This window comes from Eublepharis macularius, chromosome 8 (genome assembly GCF_028583425.1).
Source record: "Eublepharis macularius isolate TG4126 chromosome 8, MPM_Emac_v1.0, whole genome shotgun sequence".
Taxonomy (NCBI): Eukaryota; Metazoa; Chordata; class Lepidosauria; order Squamata; family Eublepharidae; genus Eublepharis; species Eublepharis macularius.
The window spans coordinates 103,798,946-103,821,277 of record NC_072797.1 but is presented as its reverse complement, the minus strand read 5'-3'; the positions used below and the strand labels follow the sequence as shown (position 1 = coordinate 103,821,277).

At 40.6% G+C, this 22,332-nt stretch overlaps 1 protein-coding gene across 1 annotated transcript in view; it reads right to left on the bottom strand.

Moving 5' to 3' along the window:
* Window positions 1–22,332, bottom strand: part of RIC1 (RIC1 homolog, RAB6A GEF complex partner 1) — an 83,965-nt gene that overhangs the window by 25,304 nt on the left and 36,329 nt on the right. The window contains exons 5-17 of the mRNA XM_054986899.1: window positions 18,619–18,761; window positions 18,335–18,468; window positions 17,006–17,097; window positions 14,355–14,443; window positions 11,916–12,060; window positions 10,673–10,721; window positions 10,091–10,243; window positions 9,626–9,829; window positions 9,239–9,277; window positions 8,611–8,721; window positions 3,565–3,654; window positions 1,706–1,866; window positions 1,074–1,212 (exon numbers count right to left, since the gene is read on the bottom strand). Coding sequence (XP_054842874.1) covers window positions 1,074–1,212; window positions 1,706–1,866; window positions 3,565–3,654; window positions 8,611–8,721; window positions 9,239–9,277; window positions 9,626–9,829; window positions 10,091–10,243; window positions 10,673–10,721; window positions 11,916–12,060; window positions 14,355–14,443; window positions 17,006–17,097; window positions 18,335–18,468; window positions 18,619–18,761 — 1,549 coding nt within the window. The remainder of the gene's footprint in view (window positions 1–1,073; window positions 1,213–1,705; window positions 1,867–3,564; window positions 3,655–8,610; window positions 8,722–9,238; window positions 9,278–9,625; window positions 9,830–10,090; window positions 10,244–10,672; window positions 10,722–11,915; window positions 12,061–14,354; window positions 14,444–17,005; window positions 17,098–18,334; window positions 18,469–18,618; window positions 18,762–22,332) is intronic.

The window sequence follows — 22,332 nt, the reverse complement described above, 5'->3', positions numbered from 1 at the left end:
ATAAAAACAGTCCTTATAAAAACTTTATAAAACCTACTAAAAGGTGATATTCATCTACAGACCTAAAAGTTGGCAGAAATGTTTGCCTGCAAGACGTATAGTCTTTCTAATGAAGGAAGCTATAAGAGTTGCTTTGTTTGTCAAATGTTGGTCACCTGAAGCACTGCATCCTGCAAGTGCACTAAATTTCCACATAAAAAGAGCTGATTATTAGTCAATAATATAGAGGCTAGAAGTGGTTAACATTCCAAAATTACCTGCATCAATGAGCTGGACAAAGTACAATGGCAAACTTACTCCAAAACACGTATCACTAAAGCTTGTGATGAACTCATCATATAAATTGATTTTCTAGGAGATGCAGAGCATACAATTGTATTTATAAGAAAGAGAAACTGCAAGGGGTTTCAGCATGAAAATGGATAACTAATGAAATGGCCTGGATAAATGAATAACTCTTGACATCCAATGTTATAATGATTTCAACTGTGTTTGGGTACCTAAAAACATTCAAAATGTGAGACTGTAAACCTGACAACGCAACCTGTTGCTCTTTTTACTTAAAAATGATTTGATAACCTACATAAAAGTATTTTATTGTGTTCTGGTGATTAATGGAAGTTAATGATGCAAAATGACTCCAGTATGAAGAAACATACCCATCTTGGGAAAATTCATTCTCATTTTCTTTCATAGTCAAGGAAGACAAAGCTGAGTTTGGAAAACAGCGTTTTTGAAATAGGTACATTTAAAATAAGTAGAAAAGTGGGGCTACTAACTTTTTACCCCCAAATATTTCCCTCATTCTTTCAGGAAATCTGTCATCTGCAGCACTGAGTCCCATAATGAAAATGACAAAACCGAGCCAGGTAAATAGCACATCTGAAATCAGTACATTCAAATTAGGTAGAAAAAGTACTCCTGCATTATTTTTTCAGATAATTTGTCCCAGACTATGTAAGAATTTTTTAACATATAGAGAATCAACAAAAGATGATGCTCCAACAGAGTTAGCACAACACTATTTGAATATTAACTCTCTGCAGTTTTAAAATAGTGGGTGCAAAATGTACCTGCTGTGGCATTTTCAAGCTGATGCCAGTCTCTGTTCTCACAGATGTCAGAGTAACAGACACAACAAGGAAGGGATGAGGAATATAACGTGACATTGAAACCTCCTGAAGAACTTGAATACTGGCAGTAGGATTAGGACTGTAAGGACAAGACACATTGCAAACATTTATTAATTCTACGCCATGCTAACTATAGCTATCCGTTAAATGGAACAATCTTCCAATAACTTACTAGTTTGTTAACATTTAGAGCTTTTAAAAAAATGAGATAAAGACTAGCCATTGCTCTTCAAGAAACTGACATTGTGAGAGGGCTTACAGAAAACAGGGCCTGCTTCTTTAGGGTCCATTCTTTAAGGAAGCGAGCTCAGATCAAGATGAGATGACAAAAACGGCAAGTGCATGCCATATTTTGAAAGTGTGCATCAGTATTACTACAGCAAACAAATCCTGTAAAAGTTACCTACTTTTTAAAATGTACACTGAAGTACAAGACCATAAAAGGAAACAATCTTCATTTTTACAGCACACAGTATTATTGGTCTCTAAAATTACAGGACAATTACTAAATTCACATACAAAAATGTTGAAAGAAAGCAGATTATAGAGTAACCAATTTATACTATACTCACCCATCAGATTTTCTTTCAATACTGTAAAGGCAAATAGAACAGTCTGCTCTGAACAATATTATTATGTCCCGAAAAACACTGAGCAGTAACGTTTCTGCCTGCACTTTGGTGATATGAGCAAATGCGTTGTCCAGATTGGCTGTTCGCAAGTACACTCTTAACTGCAAGAACATAAAAGAAAACAATCTTCATTTGTAGAGCACAATTAGTATTACTGATCTTTAAGCTGTAAGCAGATAATGAGCACCCCCCAGGTGGATTATAACATGGAACAGACGGGTACACTCAATGCAAAGAACCCTACAAATACTAAGCTAACATTGACTTCCACAACTGGCTATCAAAAGCATAGACAAGAAGTCTGAAAATATTTATCTGTGTTCAAGATTAGCACCCCCTCCCCAAAGACATTTGATAAAAAAAATCCAATTTACCAGTTTGGATTAGTAGACCCTAGAATGGGCACAGACTTTCAGATACAAACTGATTGTTGACAAATTCTACTTCACCTACATCTTAGTATTTCTCTCTTTTCATCAATTACAAACATGTCACAATACCTCCTTCCCTCACTCCCCAGCTTCCCAAGTTTTCCATGCAGTTCTTTATGAGCAATATGGCCGCTCTGTGAGGAACTGGTGTCCTATGGAGCTTGAACAATCCGTGCACTTTCTAAGAAGGCAGGAAAAGAACTGAGAAGGGTGGGAACTCCCCTCCCCATTGAGGGCGGAAAGAGAAATCTAATTCTTGCCTCCTAGGATGATGGGAAGAGGAATGATCAGATATCCTCCTTGTCTCAAACAAAAACCATTACATTCCCTCCCTTTAACATTCTTCTACATCAGCATTTTTAAAAACCTACCAGGTAACCCCTTCCTCACCCACCAGCACTACATACTTTACTCCTCCTGATCTTGCATTTTACTTCCTCATTAGCAACACAAAGATGAACTAACGATTTGATTAATATTCCTATTATATCTGAACATGATAAAACCCTTCGATGATCACTGGAAGGAGGAAATCTCAATTTTTGGTTGAGACATCAAACTCACTACAGAATCAAAACTGAGTTGATCATCTGTATGTTCATGCTAGTGAACAATTCAATGTGCCCTTCCACTTCTGTAGCCAGTGGCTGGATTCTAATGGAAAGGGGCCTAATCTTTTATAAGTCATTGTATATCAAATGACACTTAAGGAGAAAGGGCTTCTCTATAGCTTTTCATATTAGACTTTCCTTAGACTTTCCTGCTAAGCAGTCCAGCTGGCTGTATTTTATTACTGTACTTTTTGAGGAAGGGCAATTTTCTTATCAAAGAATAAGGTTGGAAGATATAAATACAGTGCTTAAGCACAAAATAAATTTCATTTCCTAACTATCTTTGCTTACATACAGAACGCAGAGACCAGATGTCTTCAAATCCCACAATCTTTGACTGGATGCCTTAAGGCTCCCTGCTCAGGCAATCTAAATTTCTTAAGATGTAGTAACTTACAGTAACTACTAAATTGTCCATATCTAAATTCAAGTTTACAGAAATGCAGAGAAAGATTGCAATGTATCAGGCAACAACACAGGTGCTTGACTTTTACTGGCTGATCTGATCACAGGTATAGCTGCTAGCTTGCCTTGTTTAGGGCTCAGTTCCTGGTACCCTCTTTTCATATGCACATATATTCATATACAATTGTGCAGAGAAGTATGAGCACTCACTCATACCTGGGAGAATGTCAGAAAATTCAAGTTTAAACTTTGTCAGAAATGAGGGCTTATATACTTTCTCTCATTTCTCATTTCTGAATAGCACTGAATAAATGAGACAACAAATTAATTTTTCTCAAGACTCATGCCTTACCTCTTCTTGGTGGTCACTTAAGTTATAACATGCAATAACAATGAAATCATTCCACCATACTAATCCACCAGTCACAGTCATGTTTTGTTCCTTAAAACAAACAAAAGGTACGGATTAACTGTAAAAAAATTTTAAAATGTGAATAATAGATTTTTAATAATAATTTTTAATAGATTTTTAATAATAATAGATTTTTAATGTTTATGGATATGAAGGTCGGAATGTTGAAATGAAGGTCGGTGTCTTTGTAAATTACATTCATCACTGCATTGGGATTTTAAAAGTTAGCAATAGTAGGAAAGCTCTAACCCAAATACAAATTGTAGTTATTTGGTGGATAAACATTAAGAAAAAAAATTAGGAATCCCAAGATTTGGGTTACTCACTTAACTGTTTTCCTATCACCTTTTCCTATGTTCTGTAGATACATGTAAGCACAAAATCTGTAACTTAAATGAAGTACTCACAAAAAGAACAAGGCCATTTTCCTTCTTCCCTGGATGGAGAAAGCCCTGTTGCCGCTGTGACTGATGTCTGACTAAAATAGACTAGCAGCATTGCATAACTAGAAAACAGGGTGGCACCTACCTGTAACTGTTGTTCATTGAGTGTTCTTTTGTGCAGGCACTGTGCATGCGCAGGCCAGCCGTGAACGTATCAAAGCTCTAAAAGGCGCAAAACACTCACCCGGCCTTTTCATGTGCTTTTTGAGGGCGTGGCTACAAAAGGCAGGGTGAGTGCATCCCTCCCTCAGTTCACTAAGCTGCTGGTGAAGGATAAATTAGCATATTAAAGAGCACAAGGCAAGGGCGGGGGAGGGATGTGTGCCTGCACAGAAGAACACTCGAACAACAGTTACAGGTGGGTGCAATCCTGTTTTCATCATTGTGTCTTCTGTGCAGTCCCACATGGGAGATTAGTGAGCTAACCTACCCAGGAGGTGGGCATGTTGTTCATCATCGAAAATGGCTCTTCAGGACAGCTTTGCCGACTGCAGCATCTCTTCTGGAGTCTACGTCAATTGCATAGTACTAAATGAAGGTGGATGGTGTTGACCAAGCGGCCACCTTGTGTAACTCCACAAGTGTAAAGCCCAAACTAAATGCTGATGAGGTAGATTGGGCCCTTGTAGAATGTGCCTGGATGTTCAAAGGGCAAGGTTGTTTAGAGTGTTTATAACACTCTCTAATGAGCCACACCAATCAGTTGGAGATGGACTGAGCAGTGACCTTTTGTCCTTTTTTATTTTCCTTGAAGGAGACAAATAGGTAGGGTCCTTTCTGAAGGCAATAGTTCTGACCAGGTCAATATCAGACCCCACTGATATTGACAAAATACGGGAGACAGAAGTTTGGAGATCACTTTATTGGATAAAATTACTAATTGGCCAGAAGAAGATTTATCCTCGAAACGAGCGAAAAAGAAGAGGCCGGCAAAGCTCATAGCCTGTGCTTTGGGTGTGCTGACGAGGGCCACCTGGAATATAAGATAAGGACACTGGTCATATACAACAACGTTTTAAACCTACCTGAACAGGATTTGAAAGGTTCCAAACCTACTTTATGAACGGGACTTTGATACACAACGGTTATTGATTCAGTGTTGTGGTCTTTATAAATGTGATTCAATTGTTTTGAAATTGACATTAAATGGTGAATTATTTATAATTAGAAGGGGGACTGTTCCACCCTTTTCTGTACCTCCCTGAGCTTTGGCCTTTTCTATTTTGGTTGCATTTTTGGAGGTTTCCCTTTCATTGTTTTGCTGGTTCAGGTGAGATGCAAATAGGTCCACTATTGGGTTGCCGAAGTGGTCTGATATGAATTTGAAGGTCTCCCTGTGGAGCAACCATTCTCCCGACTGCAGAACCTCTTGACTCAGCCAGTCCGCTTGGATGTTGTGGATCCCCTTTATGTGTTATGCTCAAAGGGACAGTAGATTGTTTTCCGCCCAACTTAGAATTCTGTGTGGTTCTTTCTGAAGGCGGGAAGACTTGGAGCCCCCCTGCCTGTTTATATAAGTCTTGGCCGCTATGTTGTCCGTACGGATGAGAACATGGGTGGACGTCAGACGGTGGCCGAAGTGAAGTAAGGCCAGGTATATTGCCCTCATTTCCAGGACATTGATGGGCAGGGACTTTTCTGTCTGGGACCAATGTTCCTGTAAAGGAATGCCCTCCAGTGTGGCCCCCCCAGCTGGACAGGCTGGCATCTGTGAACATCTGAGTGTAGTGTGGTGTGAGAAAGCTCTTGCCTTGACGGAGGTTTGCCTCGCGAGTCCACCAACAGAGGCTGGTTTTGACTGACTGTGGAACTTGCAGCTTTATGATTTTCCTTTGCGCTATCTGAAATTGGTAGGGTCTCAGTAGCACTTGAAGCGGTCTTGTATGAAGACGACCCCAGTATATGGCTTCTGAGTTTGATTTGAGTAGACCCATGAGCTTGGCGAGTTCCATGAGGAGGCACTGGGGTTGGCTGATGATGCCGGAGATCAGTTGTTTGGTTTTCCTGATCTTCTCCTTGGGTAGTGTAAAAGCACCCTTCTGTGTGTCTATCAATAGTCCTAGGTGCTCTAGTCTCTGGGTTGCTTGTAGAGAACATTTGGACTGGTTTATCAAGAAGCCATAACTCTCCAGGAACTGGATTGCAAATCACGTGTCTCTGATGGGCGGAGAGAGAATATAGTTTCTTAATGACATTAGGAGAGTGTTTGCATGCTGCCGGCATGGCCCACTCCGCCTTTAACTGGCGCTCAAAATATTCGGGGAAGGGAAAGACCTTGGCCTTCTCTTCAGATTTGGGGAAGAATTCTTTGTTGCCCTTGAGTCTGACTGAGAGATCCCTTGCGGTTGGAGCCTCCTCCCCCCTATGAGTGTCCTGCAGATCTAGCGCAGATAATGTTTTAGACAGAAGATAATGGTAGTCTTCTGCTTGAAAGAGTCTATTTGACTGCTCGGGAACTGAGGGCTCTTCCCTCTCCTCGTCCTCTGGTAAAAAATCCCCCATATCAGAGTCCTCACTAGGTGAGGGTTCTTCATCTATCCACCCAGTTGTCGTATTCAGGGCCTTACTAGGGGGTTTCTTTCTGGCTGCTTTGGTAGGCCAGGGACCACTTCAGTTTGGAACCTCTTGTGTGTTCCTAGGGCTTGTGGAGCAAGAGGCCTGTTCAGGTTGTGACACCTTGGCATTGCACAAGGAGAACAATTCTTCCCTCATCGCCCGCCTGATCAGAGACAGGAGATCTGGGGACGCTATCAAGGATGAGGCAATTACTTGGCTTTCCTGGCCCATCGGAAGACTGCTCTGACCTTCAGTTGAGTGCTTCTGCTGCATTTCTCTCGCCAGGAGGTTGGGAAGCACATCGCGGCTTTTTGGCAGGAAATAATCCCTTGCGCCTGTTTTTGCCGCTGTAATGGAGCTCTCGCTGGCGGCGCTGCACTCAGCCTGCTGGCCTTGGTGCGCAGAGTTCCTAGGCTCCCTCTGTTGCAGTCGGGGCCGTTTTCTAGAGGGCAGGTTCTGTTTCGTGGTTTGCTCCTCGCCAGGGGGCCAAGCTGCCTCAGAAGGCAAGCCGGCGCCAGCTGGGCTCGTTCCCGCCATCGGTAGGATGGCTCCTTGGGAACGGCCCACCCTCTGTAAAAAGCTGTCCTCTGAGTCGGATGACTCTGCCGAGGCCATGAGCTCCCCTTGGCATCTTGCTCTTCCTCGCTGAAAGAATCAGTAAGCAGGGAAGAGAGAGATAAGAAGGAGAAGTAGAAAGAAGTAATGGAAGGTTTTAGAAGGAAAAGAAGTCACAAAAGTTGCAAAAGGCAGCAGAGCTAGCCTAACTAGAACTGCTCTCTACGGAGGCAGGAAAAGAACTGAAAGCAGAGGGGGTGTTCCCACACCAAAGGAAGAGGAAGAAAGATCAGCTTCCTGCCTCCCAGATTGGATGGTGGGAATCACCCAGGATGTCCTTCACCTCAGAGGGAGAATGGCAGGAACCAAAGCTGATCTGCATCAAGGAGTCAGCAAGAGAGTTCTCAGAACTGTAGGTGGACTGGGCACTGCAGAGGTGGATGGAGCTGAAGCTGAGGACCGCTTTTTCTTTTGTGGCTTCAGAGTCGGGCATTTTTCAATATGCCTCAACTTCAGCTTGGCTTTCTTCGACGGTGGCTCAGATGAAGACGAAGATGGGCCGGAATCTTTAAGAACTGACAGGTTTGTATTGTCGGCGCTTAGAGCCAAAATTGGAGGTACTGCAGAGGCCTGTTTTGGGCACTACAGGCCTTTATTGGCAGCTTTCGAAACCTCGAACTTGGATACACCTTGGAGGGCTGACTCTCACAGTGCTGCTTTTAGGTGCGATGCCCATTCATGTTGGGCCTTCCGCGTGAATTGCTTGCACATGCCACAGCGCATGGTATCATGTTCCTCTCCTGGGCACATGAAACATTTTTTGTGCCAATCGGATTGGGCCATGTTGGATCCACACTTGAGGCACTTCTTGAAGAGCACCTTTGAAGTCATCTTCTTCTTGCTTGGATTCAAGGAGAAGCTCAAAACATGTCCTTCTTCAGTGGTGGCTAAAGAAGAACTGAGGGAGGGATCTGCTCATCCCGTCTTTATCGCCGTGCCCACTCAAAATCTCGCAAAAAGGCTGGGCAAGCATCTCGTGCCTTTTGAAACTTTGATATGTCTGCAGTTGGCCTGCACATGCACAGTTTCCATGTGGGGATGCACAGAAGACACGGCAATGAACATAACCATCTTCCCTTTAAGTATAGTGTTGGTGAGTGCCATCAAATAGAGCTGACTTATACCGACTCTTAGAGGGTTTTCAAGACAAGAGACTAACAAAGGTGGTTTGCCATCACCTGCCTCTGCAACCCTGGTCTTCACTGGAGATCTACCACCCAATTACTAGCTGAAGTCAAACCTACTTAGCTTCTGAGATCTGAAGCGATCAGGCTTGCTGGAGCTATCCAAGTCAGGGCCTTCCCTTTAAGCAGAAGCAAGCATTTTTCAACAAGCAGAAAATGTATTTGTTCCTTCTCTAACAACCACTCACCTGGGTAATGTTTCCAAACAACTTCCATTTTTTGGAAAGTAAAGAGTAATGTGCAAAACCAAACTTGCCAACAACAGCAACATTCTGTCCCAACTTATCTATGGCTGAAAACTGTTCAGGTTGTGGGAAAGACAAAAAACAAGAACAACTTGTCAGAGTCTTAACTGAAAGAACAAGGTACGAGCTCAGTGCTTGCCTAATTTAATTTAATGCAAATAAAATTCCCAAATGCTTAAGTTTTCTAGTAACATCTAACCAAAGGGTCAGTGACCTTTTCTTTAATAAGAAGAACTTCTAATTTTAAAAAAGCAAGCAATCATATCATCAAGTTTTGTACTCTACTAGAAAAAAGGACTAGGAAGAGCATGAGAAAGAATCTGTCAGCTAAGCAACACAGGGAAAATCATATTAAGATCAGTAGATCTTTATGCAATGATTTCCTGGCTTCTCTAGAGGATACACAAGTTACAACTCCGCAGCCAATGAGTTACAAACAGCTCATGAACTACCCCTTTTGGTGATCCCCCGACTAAAGGAAGTAACAACAACCTTATAATTTCTCTAGACATTTCTTTACATTTAAATGAACTCTAAAAAGTATAAAATATAAAGATCTTAAATAACTCACCCGTATAGGCCAGTTAATTTCTAGATAGGTACTGTGAATCTTTAAAAACAGAAAGCAGTATTATAAACATACAAAATTTAAAATTCCTGCCACCCATTAAAGTCAATCTCTCCTCCCAATATTTTATTTTGTAAAGCACGTTTTACTTTTCAATTTGCCATGAGCACATTCAATATGCAGACAAACATTTGGAACAGTACTTTGCAGCCCAAAGCACGGACTACCTCTTTTTCATTGGTGCTTCATTATTGCACATTATTTCCCGCAGCCACTGAGCAAAGTCTCTAATGCAAGGTTCAATGAAGACTTTGTAACCCAATAGATTCTGACAAGCATAATGTAAATGGAGTTTTTAGTCAAGGAAACAATAAAATGCTGAAAAGTTACCTGTACAACATGCCAATGTCTGTGTCCTAATAAAGTGCTTAAACCCTGAGAATCTAAGCTCCCATCTGAAAACTGGCCTCTTTCTCGAATGGCCTTATGTTCAGAGAGCGCTGAGGAGTTTCTAGGATTCTGAGCTTGTATTGCATCACCACAATTCAAGTACAAACGATCTTCTCCCTGGAGGAGGACCTGTTCCTGGCTGCTCTGTGAATAAAACCAATACTTCAAGTTAGCAAACAGTGAATAGTAACAGAACGCACAGCAACTAAAATAGAAAACAAGAAATTGATTTTAAGGCAGTACCCACATTTCTGATCTTGCACAATAATATTATTAGGATGAACTCTAATAAGGATATTTTATTTTGTGAACAAAATTAGATCACATTGTTGCCTAAAAGGCATTAAACAAGACCTAACACTACAATAGGGAATGTTAAGAACATGGAGATTAATGTACACTTACTATGCAAGGGTTAACCGTGAGCGCACTCTTGATGAACTGGAACTGCAAAATGCCAGACTGCTTGGCTTCATCTTTGCACGCCTTTTCTGTCATTAGGTTTCCAGACCTATTTGCATCGATCACCCATAGGTGATAGCCTTCTGATCCCCAACTCTGCCAAGAAGAAACAACATTATTAATTATTAAAAATTATTGAAAGGTGCAACAGAGAGAGAGAGTATTATATAGCAATCTGTCACACAATCTGGGATTCTATTACAAAGTTGCATTCAAGTATCATAGTAAGCCAAAATATTGCATGAACCCAACTTGCGCCAGTCTCAAATTAGATAAAAAGAATCTTGAAGATTCTTAAATTAAATAGGGAAAGAGATGTTACAATAACTGAATACAGTGGGAGAATCATTCCTTTTAATGTGCTGGAACAGCAAAAACATTAGGTCTGCACAGACAACGGCCTGAACCAGTGTCAAACTTGTACCTTTAGGAGCCTTTTAAGAGCATTTCCCTTACAACATTCCCTTAAAAAATCCAGTAACTGCGTTTACTGTATTTTAATTTTGTTCACTAAATAATGCTTACCATAGAGCTGATCTTTAGAGGGTCTTTTTTGGTACCATCAGATCGATAACTAAAATAAAAACAAATCACTTTTTATTAAGCGCTTGATCATTTAAAAAAGCACTTGCAATTTCTGTATAGGCAGATGTACCTTAAGGCCAAGAAGGAATTCTTCATCTGCCCCACCCCCAAATCCTTTCTTTTGGACCCAAATGTATTATACAAAGCCTGCCTTTTGAAAAAATTAATACTGCATACTCTGCTTTCAGGATATGAAATCAGTTTTGCAGAGTTGGGTGGAAAAACACACATGATTTGAGGGGAAAGTATTCAATAGTCTGAACTGTTTTTGGAGGAGGCATTTACATGAGCCCCTTCCAGACGGATGAAAGACCAACTTCCTCTTTCCCACGGAACTCTTGAAATATGGACTAGGCAGAAGAGGGGTCTTTGATAGTATTCTGGACACTTTGTTGGCTTACTGGCTTTCAGCTATGTTCCCTGCCTGATCCTACATGAAGGGAAGCAGAGTTTTGAGTTAGCTAGAAACTAGATTTTCTTTTATGGTGCAGTGGTTAAAGTGTCAAGACTAGGATCTGGGAGATCCAGCTTTGAAACCGCCACAGAAGCTTGCTGGGTGATCTTGGGCCAGTCACACATGCTCAACCTAACTTCACAGCCTTGTTGTGAGGATAAAATGGAGAAGAGGAGAACACATGCAAGCTGCTTTGGATCCCTACTGAGAAGAACAGTGAAGTATAAATGCAATAAATTTAACAATTTTTTCTATGTTCCCCTTCCCTCTCATTTCTTTAGGCATGTCTTTAGAATAAACCTTTCGAATTTGGAACTTATGCTAGTAACCTCTTTATTCACTTACCAGGAATACTGAGTGGGATAGATTGTTGCCTATGGCAACAAAGAAGATGTCCAGGAAACCCTTCTAGAGGCAAAAAAGTACTTTCTTTGTCATATATATGCACTGAACCTCTAATGGCAGAGATTGACTGGCCTGGAACATTCTATCAGAGTCGCACAGGGATTAATCTATCTAGGTGGTAACAAACTACTGAAGATCAGGATCTAAAACAGCTGACTGACATGCATAGAGGGTATGTATCCACAGCAGATCCAACAAGCCATTTATAGCATAAAATAATGACCAATGTGATTACTACATGTTTTAAATAAAAACTAAGTAGTAAAGGGTGTACCAATCAGTTCTGTTGAAGATTCACAGTCACAATGCTTTAAAAATACTCACGCAAAATCTCCACCCAAAGTACAGATTAGTTGGGCACCAAACACACTCCATAAGGAAAGGCCACCATATTCCCAGGTGACCATAACAACACAACTATCAGGCGACCATCTGATTAACTTAACAGGTCCTGTTTTGTTCCAAATATCTATGAAAAGCAGAAAAATAATCCACCATGTAAGCATATCAAGAAGTAATGTACAGGCTTCTGGAAGCATTTTAAAAATGGGCATCTTTTGTGTATTAAATGATAATACACAAGAGGCACAATCCAGTCCACTATTCAACATAGCCCTGAATTTCCTTTATTTGCTTATGCACATAGCTGTACATGCTATTACCAAGAGCTATGAAGATATACATTATATCTGTGAATGCCCTGCCTCATGTCTCAAATTATCACGCTCTGAACAGGGGAAATTCAGCAAGTAAAAGGAGATGACTAGATGGGAAAGATACACAGACCTACTATTCACCCTAACAACTTCTCATGTTTCCTGCAAGTACATATCCATATACAATTTAGATTGGGGTGTGAGACAGGCTATGGGACTTCTTTGTGCACAAGGTTTGCACTAGCAATGAACTGGATCTTGCCCTAAAGTTTCTACATTCATTTAAAAGGATATGTTATAGTTACTAGAAAAGCTTAGCTAGAACTCACCACAGCAACAATAGTATTCCAGTACTATGACAGCTGAATGGCGTGCCAGTTATTTCTGGGCCCATGTGAAAGTACTAGTGTTGACTTTTAAAGTCCTATATAAATTAGGATCAAGAAACTTGAAGGATTACTGAAGATCACAGGAGCTCAGATTACCTACCCGGACACTGCTCAGGAGGACCCCTTTCTGTGAAAGATACGACGTTGGCAAGTACATGGAATAAGTTTTTCTCAGCGAGATTCAAGCTGTAGAAATCCCTGCCATAGGAAATCCACTATGCCTCCTGACTTTTGACTTTCTAGAACCTGGTTAAGACTAGACAGTTCTCTCTTGACCTCTTGGTTTTAATCTATTTAAGGGACTTTTTCTGATAGTGGTGATATAGTTGCTTATTTCACTGTTTTATTTATTTCTGCTTTATCAATATTGGCTATTAGTTCTGTTCTTAAGAATTGATTTTAATATTTTGGCCATTCCTGACTTACTGCTTTCAATTATTCTGATTTTTATCTAATTTATTTTTACAGCTGTAAACTTCTTTGTGTATCTTAAATAGCAGAAAAGCAGGATACAAATTTTCAAAATAATAATGGAACTGCAAGGATTATAACTGGAAACCACTACGACAGTCATATTCTCTTCTCATATAACCAGACACGTAATTAAATCTTTATACTAATCCTAGTGCTATTTTTCAGCATTAAACAGGAATGCTTTCATTTATATAAGAGCTTGCTAAAGGCTCTTTCACATAACAGCATGTATATCGCTTATTTAACTGTACTGGCAATGGCATGTGTGAACTGATTCCACCAACAAGCATTATAATTAGGTTGACAGAAGACACTAAGAAAGTTCTGTGATAGCTCATTCACATATGCAAACAACTACTTGATTCTACAGCAGTCAAGTGACAACCAGCCCTGGAACTTACAACAATTCAGTGAAATTGTTCAATTAACATCTTTGAGATTGTCAAGCTATTCTGTATTTGTTCAACAACTTCATTTTGGATATTCTAGCCACTGCCCTTTAACACAACTGCATGTGAACCATATACCATATATATCCTCATCTCTTTTCTGGATACATGCAATATTTTATGCTAGACTTGATTACTCACTTTTTTCATCACATACAATGCGATTCTACGGTAAGTTATTCCAGTCTAAGCCCATTGAAGTCAATGGACTTAAGACTGGAGTTACTCTCCATAGGATATAGATCCAGAGGAGTTAGCCGTGTTAGTCTGTAGTTGCAAAATAGTAAAGAGTCCAGTAGCACCTTTAAGCCTAACCAACTTTATTGTGGCATAAGCTTTTGAGAACCACATCTGATGAAGAGAGCTGTGGTTCTCGAAAGCTTATGCTATAATAATGTTGGTTAGTCTTAAAGGTGCTACTGGACTCTACTATTCTCTGTAGGATTGCACAGTTATCTACAAAGCATTCATTTTGAGCCTTTCAATAAAGAGTGGAGTTCCATTTAAGATGCATTTATTGTACAACCATAAAGGCCGAAAAAATTATTTGAGTGTGTGTCACACATTATTTGAGAACACTGTGTCACCCAAGAGTCTGATCCATGTATAGTAACCACCTTTTCATTTGCATAAACAAATTCATAAGACATATATGATGAAATCTAAATCTACGTGTAATGTAGCCTTCAGGGCTCATGCTGTAACCATCACTGACTAAATCACTACTTTAGCAAAACAAGCTATATTTTTTAAAAAATAAAAATTCTGCATCAATCTTAATGTGATAGAACTCACCAGGATACTGCTTGGGTGTTAGCTCCAGTTTATGAGACAGCTGCATGGCCCCAGTGGCATTATCTATTGTATAAACTTGCACTGAACCACTGGAAAAGAATATGCTGTTTGTGAATACTTAATATTTTTATTTTTCATGCAAGACTGGGCAAGTTCATTCTCCTCCTTAAGAAACATTAGCTCACATGCTAATGCATCAATTCATCCCATTTGTAACCCAAGTTAGGTTAAAAGGAACACAAAAGAGCCTAGCCAAATTGTTAAGGAAAACACCTGTAGTCTTCTGTTTTTATACATTTTACCATTTCATGTTCTTTGCCTATTACATTTTAATACCATTTACATTCTTTTTGAAAATAATTAAGCATATTCTACTTTTTAAGTAAAATGCTGTTCCTTTGGGAGCTTTCAGCCTCCCCCAGTCTTTTGCCTGTTCGTGTTACCTGTATTAAGTACAAACAATATCAGTATTCTTTGGCTGTTTTCATAGGAAGATTAACCTGGTAACTCTAGAATTGTTTAACATCCAGAATGATGACAATGCTACTTACATGCTTATGAATTTTTGAGCTTTAATTAGGATAAGGGAATGGATCGGGGGTGTGAGGAAGGAGTTCAGGCAATGAAAAATTGCACAGTATAACAATTTAGGTTTTTACAAGGATGTCTCTGTGGGGAATACAGGGAGGCATTACTGCAGTCCAGGATGATCACCACACTCTACTCAAACCTGCCCTACAGTGTGGCCCAAACACCTACAATAACTACTGATCTGAGCCCCACGGAGCATCACCAGGAAGGAAGTACAGATATGGTTCCAATGCAAACCCCCATAATGGATGGCTACAGCAGGGCAGCTTATGCCGTGGGAACCCTCAAGGTATATGGGGGAGTAGACCCTACCAAAGTATTTTGTGCAGGCATTTGCTCTTTGCAGTTACTGCAGAACACTACTCATAAATGTTCTTTTATATCTCTGAACTCCCCAATGGGGGACAGACAGCAAGAACACCCTTCTAATCGAGGCTCTCCCTGCTGTTTTGCTGCTGCTGGACAAAAGGTGAGCGTTGCTTTCTGGCCAGCAAGCCCCTTAGTGGGGAACAGAACTCAGAGTTTCCATTTGTCACATGGATGCCTTCAGTAAGTTGACAGTAATGTTTTTTGTAAACGCACAAGTGTGTTCCATAGTCTGCATTCCCTTGCCTGGCACAAGGGAACTTGGCCACATGTGGGGCGGCCCTGAACTCTTATCTGCCATGGAGCTCCTTCCAGGAGAAGGTGCTTTCTTCCCTCTTGGTGTACCCCCTTACGGATAGAGATACCTCAACATGGGGGAGGGGGCACAAGGCACATCATTGTGCTGTTCTTATCTGCCTTTCAGGGGTGCATCTGCGGTTCTGATTCTTGTGCTATCACTATGCTCTGTATGGCTTGCCAAGGGGAGTTTTGTCAGTTATTTCCTCTCTGTAGAGAGCGCATAGAATACCAGCTCATAGCATTAGTGTTGTAGGATGGGCTGAAAGTCACTCAACTATGTTTACTGACTTAGCAAGTTGCTGAGACACTCCTCCTTTTGGAAATGAACTGGTTTTCAATTTATGTGCCTACAATGCTGTTGTTACATCTCTACAACTCCACTATCATACCTTCCATAATGTACATAAAAGATCAGTTATTTGCTAGTCAGGCACTAATATTCAGTACTAAGTTACGAATACTTATAGTGGCCTGATCAACTTCCAAGGCCCTATGGAATATTCAATGGTCATTGCCCACCCTTGCATTAAAGTCTCTTGCTAAAATTATTTCTGCAAGGGGAAATTTTTCTTCCAATTCTTCCATAAGGTCTGCTAGAGCAAAGCTGAGATCCCTAAGGAAGTGGGTCTATAGATGTTTATAATAATTACGGTAAAATTATCAAAGTCAAGCTTAATGACTTGCTCCACTTATAGTGTCATTCAAGCATCCAAATAATGAAATGAAGGGGAAAAAATCTACCCATCTCAGAAATATCTAGCACTTGTGTCAAAAAACTTTTTTTAATAATGATTTTTCTCAATTTGGGATGGGGGAAGGGAGCACAAAAAGAAGCACATAGTAGTTTGTCAGATCTCACTGCATCTCAGGAGCAGCGACACATTTAACCTCAGAAGGGTACTTTCCAAGTCAAAATGGCACATTTACTTGAAATAGTCTCCAAAAATAGAACTGGAAGAACATGGCGCCACAGTAAATGGGCCTCTAATAATAAAATGAAAAGCTGTTTAATAACAGTAATGTTTGAAATGACAATTACATTCCAGGTCACTGGTACCTAACATGTTTAATCAGTATAGATATGTGAGGAATTTAAGAGTTTACTTTGCCATGGTGGCCAAATTATCTTCAGTAAACAAATGACCCCTCCCCCACATGTTATTTGCAAAATGCTTATTTATTTAATTAATAAATACTTCCGAAGAGACTTTTTACAAGATAGGGCATGTTTTTTTTAAAAAAAAATACAAGATAAAAATTTTCAACAGGATTACGCCTAACCAAGAGTTCAGAAATTGGTTTTTTAAAGTACAACTTCACTTAAGAGTAAATATAGCACCAACGGATACCGGTTTTTATTGCCTTCAGATTGACAATTAAGACAGATAACTTACTTTGCACATCCAAATGCCATTAATTGGTATTTGTTGTTCACTGCCACACAGGCTCCATCCAGAACATCCTGTGCCCAAACACCATGTAGTTGCTGCAAGACATGGTATAAAAAATTTAATGTAAAATTTTTATGTATGTATTAAAAAAAATTATGTTTAGACTGGAATGAAGTACACCCCAGCTGAAGCTAGCATACAGCAAAGCCCCTCGTAAATTTAAGTACATAAGACAAAGGGAATGTAGCATGCAAGGCCTCTTAAAGCAGCTTTCCAACAAGAACTGAAACCAACAAGAACTGAAACGGCAAACAATTTATATCTAAAACGCAGCAGTATTGTTCCCTGTACCTCTCTCCCAACTCCTTTCTCCAAAGGGCAAGTACATCTGCTTGTACGCGAGGAACAGGGGACGGCAGCCCTTTATACCCTTGTCAAAGGCCACTCCAGAGCCCTCCCTCTCAAGCAGCTTTTCAAAAAGGCCACCTTTGTTGCCTTGTGTTCTCAAACACACGGATCCCAGCTATACAAATGTGAAATATTATAAATAATACTGTTATTTGCATTTTAACTTTTCATCCAAACTGCCTTGAGGATCTTCATTAGTGGAAACTGGATTTAGCACTCAAGTTTTTCATAGTGAAACACTCTTTCCTTAAGGATTCTATAAAGAGTGATGCCGTTAACAAAATACCTTCATAAAATTAGTTATTAAATGTCAGTTTTGCCTCACTGCAGGGCTTTGGAAATAAGGCAATACTTAAACATTCGGTAAATCAAATTTTCATACATAGATCACAGTAACAGAAACAATCCCCTCCCCCCCCCAAAAAAAATTCAAACAAGTTTAAAATATACCTGTATAGTACCTGAAAGAGAATTTTTAAAAATTAACTCTCATAATACAAAATGTGAAGGTAGAATATAAAGAAAATTTGGGCAGATCACACAGAATGAATGTTAGAAAGCAAGCAAATGTTATATGAATACTGCAGTCTTAATTATAAAAATTGCATCGGCACAAACATTTTGTACTTATTTATACTTAATGCTGTTTATGAAATATTTTTCTTGTAGTAATATTCAATTCAGCTAGATTTAGCATACTGATGAATACAGAAAACCTACAGACACAACAGCAACAAAGAACAAAAAGAACTCATTTTAAGTTTTCCAAAAAGATCCTCACTAAACCACTTTGGCTGAATAAATTCCACAATTTCTCAGCTATAACTTATTGCCATGAGAGTAAGGCAGAATAAATATTTAATTAACCTATCAAATTTGTGCAAACAACTAATGATGAACTAGTTCAATATAAAGAAATCATACTTCTGCTGTGAATCCACTTGACATCGGTGTAATAAAACCAACTCTGCCATCATTAAACACAACAGCAAACCCATCAAGCGTAGCACAGTATTCCATATCTCTGATGTGCACATCCTCAAATCCCAAAAATGAACCTGTAATATATTGGAACAATTAAAAACTTTGACCATCGTATTTCAAACTGTCTTTTGTGGCCTTCATTAGCTCTATTTCCACAGAAAAGTTAAGGTCCCTTATATAGTATTTTCCTTTTTATAAACAACAAGAAATAAGTAAAAAAATACCTCTTGAAGAATGCAGATCCACAGAAAATGGTACTGTACAGAGATTTATGGCTTTCCTTCCATTTATCACACCATCCCAGTGAATTAGATGAAGTAGACCATCAACAGTAGCAACAAGCAGATCTTCCAGCATGGACTGTAGGCTACAAGAAAGGCATAATAGGTACGACAAACACTGAAGACTTTAATTTTACTCTGATTTTTTTTTGTTCTAGAAGGATGAAATGTAACTCAGACTTGGGTTCTTCATTCCTTCTTTAATTGTCATTAGAGTAGTTTTCCAAACAGGCACAGCAACAGGCATTTTTGAGCGCGCACACACAAAAAAGGCCCAAGGAACCTACTAATCACAGAAAATAAGCAGCAGTAAGTAAATAGACAACTTTCTGATGAGGCAAAGAACACTGACACCTATGAGAGCATCACCACAAATTTCATGGATTCTCTAAAGTTTCACATTGGGGCTGCACACATGCAGGCCAGCCGCAGAAAAGATTTCTAGAAGACTAGAAGCATCCCTCCTCCCCTTGGCAACTTTTCTGCCAAAACCATCAAATGACAAGAAGAAAGGGCGTTATTCCCTCAGTTCTCTTTTTGCCACCATGGAGAGAGGATCTCCATGGCTGTTCTCCAGGTTTTTCTCACCTCATTCTTGAGGCTGAGGAGACTTACTTATCTTAAAAGACTTTTGTCATCAATAATGCTAGTGAAGAATAAAACTCATTTAAAGGAGAAAATTTTTTGGTTTTCCCTTTATCATTATGGCTCAAGAGGGGCCTCTTCAAGATTGTGCCAGCTATGCTTTTAAAATGACACTGGAAAACATTTCTATGTGCCTTATCTGCCCTGGGGATTGCAAGTAGGCCCCCATACCTTCCAGACGGGAGAGGGAGGGAACCTGGAACCTGCACACACACTCCCAGTGACATCACCATGCTAACAGCGTGCATGATGCCATCACTTCAAGAGGTGACACTGTTGTGCCCCGCCATTACGCGCTTGCCTGGGTTGCCTGCCGGTGGCAGGTGATCACTGGGCAATTTGCCATGAAGCAAACTGCCGGGAGATTGCCCGCCTCCAGGAACCCTAATAGCAAGACAAAGCTACCTGCTCTTTCTGTCACCTATTTATTCTGAAGGCATGATCTGACAGACAGCTGTTCTGAGGAGGCTTTCTCAAAGGCTGCAGCTTTGCACCAGCCTGATTAAAGGTCCCTGACCCCCCCTCGGTTCCCAAAGACTAAGCCCAGAGGTATGGTCTGTCAGAGCCTCCTCACAACAGCTTTTTCTCCTAGGTTGTGGCTTATGCCAGCCTAATTAAAGGCACTTGCCCCCTCTCTGTCACTCTCAGTTACTAAGCCTGGAGGTATGGCCTGGCAGAGCCACCAGTTACGAGGCTGAAAGACTCCTTCCCAAAGGCTTTGTCTGCCTGCTTGCCTGGATACCTGGAGGTATAGCCTAACAAAGCCCTCAGCTCCAAGGCTGAGAGGCTTTTTTCCCCAGAGGCCTTGGCTGCATGCCAGCCCAACACCCTTTCACTTCTGAGCTGCAAGGTTTTACCCCAAAGGCATGTTCCTGCCTGAATCTCTCCTCCTCCCAAGCTGTCCTCAGTCCTGAGGTGAGGTCTCTGGAGACATGGGTTAACAGCAGCCTGGAACCATCAATGTAAGATTGGGGCTCCTCAGCTGTTTGTTTTATCAGGGATGAAAAACCTGCACCTCTAAGCCCAACACTTTTTGAAGGCAGTGTTTTCCTGTCACTTCCACTCCACTTTTTGAAGGCAGTGTTTTCCTGTCACTTCCACTCCACTTTTTGAAGGCAGTGTTTTCCTGTCACTTCCACTCCACTTTTTGAAGGCAGTGTTTTCCTGTCACTTCCACTCCACTTTTTGAAGGCAGTGTTTTCCTGTCACTTCCACTCCACTTTTTGAAGGCAGTGTTTTCCTGTCAGTCTACACTCCCTTTTTCGTATCACGGAATGGTGCTGGCTCTCCTGAGGGTTCCCAATCTCTTGCTGTAAGATTCTGTAGTCATTTACAAACATGCAGAGGGTCCCTTTTTAGTCAACACACTAACTTTATTCAGTAGAAACCCTCCACAACATTACAATAGCTACTTCTGGGTGGTTTTCAGCATGTCTCTGGACCGATTCCTGTATGACATCATTTCTAACAAGAGCCAGTTTTGTATAGTTGCTAGGATTTAATGAAATGCAGGTTCAAATGCCATTCTGCCTGAAAGGCTTGCCTGTGACCGTCGGCCCATTGTATTTTTTCAGCCTGGTCTGCTTCACAGGGTTGTTGTGGAATGGAAAAGTGTAAAATGTTATAGCCACTTTGAGCCTCTGCTGGGGTTGAAAGGTGGGGTTTAGGCAAACTCCACACTCATCTTTTTAAAGGACATCATGTTTCTACTCAGAAAAGATGCCCCGGGACAAGAAGTCCCTGACAAATGTTCTTTAAATTGGCTGCTCTCAGAGCCCTTACTGCAATCCTTTAGGGAATTTATACTTCATTCCAGTGGCCATTGTTATTGTTGCTGATGGCCTGCGGATTAAAGAGCACTTCATCTCTAATTCAGTCACTGTAGAGCATAAAAATGCTATAAACTGTTAGCCTGGGTGAGAAGCAGAATTCCATTGCTGCAATTTCCCTTTAAGTTGCTAATCAACAGGTCATTATCATCCCCTTTTACTATGTCCTTTGAAGGGAACCTGACACTTATTTTAATGCCATCCTGGGGTATAAGGGTTATTGGCTGAAGTGAGGCTATGGAACATCACCAATGATGACAGATTGCCTCTGGGTATAAGACAAAAGCTCAGCAACACGCTAAAGCCTAAAATTTATTTGGTATGAGCTCTTGTGAGTGCAGCTTACTCCAATATCCGTATGTTTCACAGCCGATAAGTGTAGTGAATGTGACAAGTCTATTCCTTCAATCTGGGCCAGACTGGAGTTAGAATTTTTTAAAAAAAGGATTAGTGGCTAGTACTGAGACTTCGTACAAAGATTCTAAACTCTTCAGTGCAGACAAACAACACTTTATGGAGAGGCTTACTGTTGAATCCTTAAAAGCCATTCCTTTCCTTCAACTAACTTGGCGTCTGAGAGCCAAGCTACAAGTGACGCCTGACACAGGTCATCTTACCTCAAGTTTTGATGGGAAATGTAGAAGTCCAGGTCTTACAACTTGGCTCTCCATTTAATTAAAGTTTACAGAACGCCCCCCCCACACACACACAGAGGAGGGGAAGGGGGGCGCCCGGCAAGAGCCTGACGCCTGCACTCCCCTCCCGACCGCATGTTCTCCATCCCATAGACTGCCACTCTGTAAACTTCTGTAAGCTGCAAGACCAGGATGCCTACATTTCCCATCAAAACTTGAGGGAAGCTGACAAGTGTCCAACCTGTGTCAAGCGTCACTTGTAGCTTGGCTCTCAGGGTAATGCACATGTTTTGCATGTGCAAGGGCCAGGTTCTATTTTTGGCATATCCTACTGAAAGAGTCTCTGGTAGTAGACTTGTGAAAATTCCTTTAAGTTCAATTACCTAGCCTCATTGGTGATTTACCCTATATGAGAAAGTAAAAAATCAGTGGTCTGCTGCCTTGTCCATCAGTAATAGATTTCCTAGAATTCTTTTTCAAATCTATGTTGCTTTGTGGCCTCATACCCAAGATTTCCCCCACCTCTTCTCTCAGAGAAAGTCACCTGT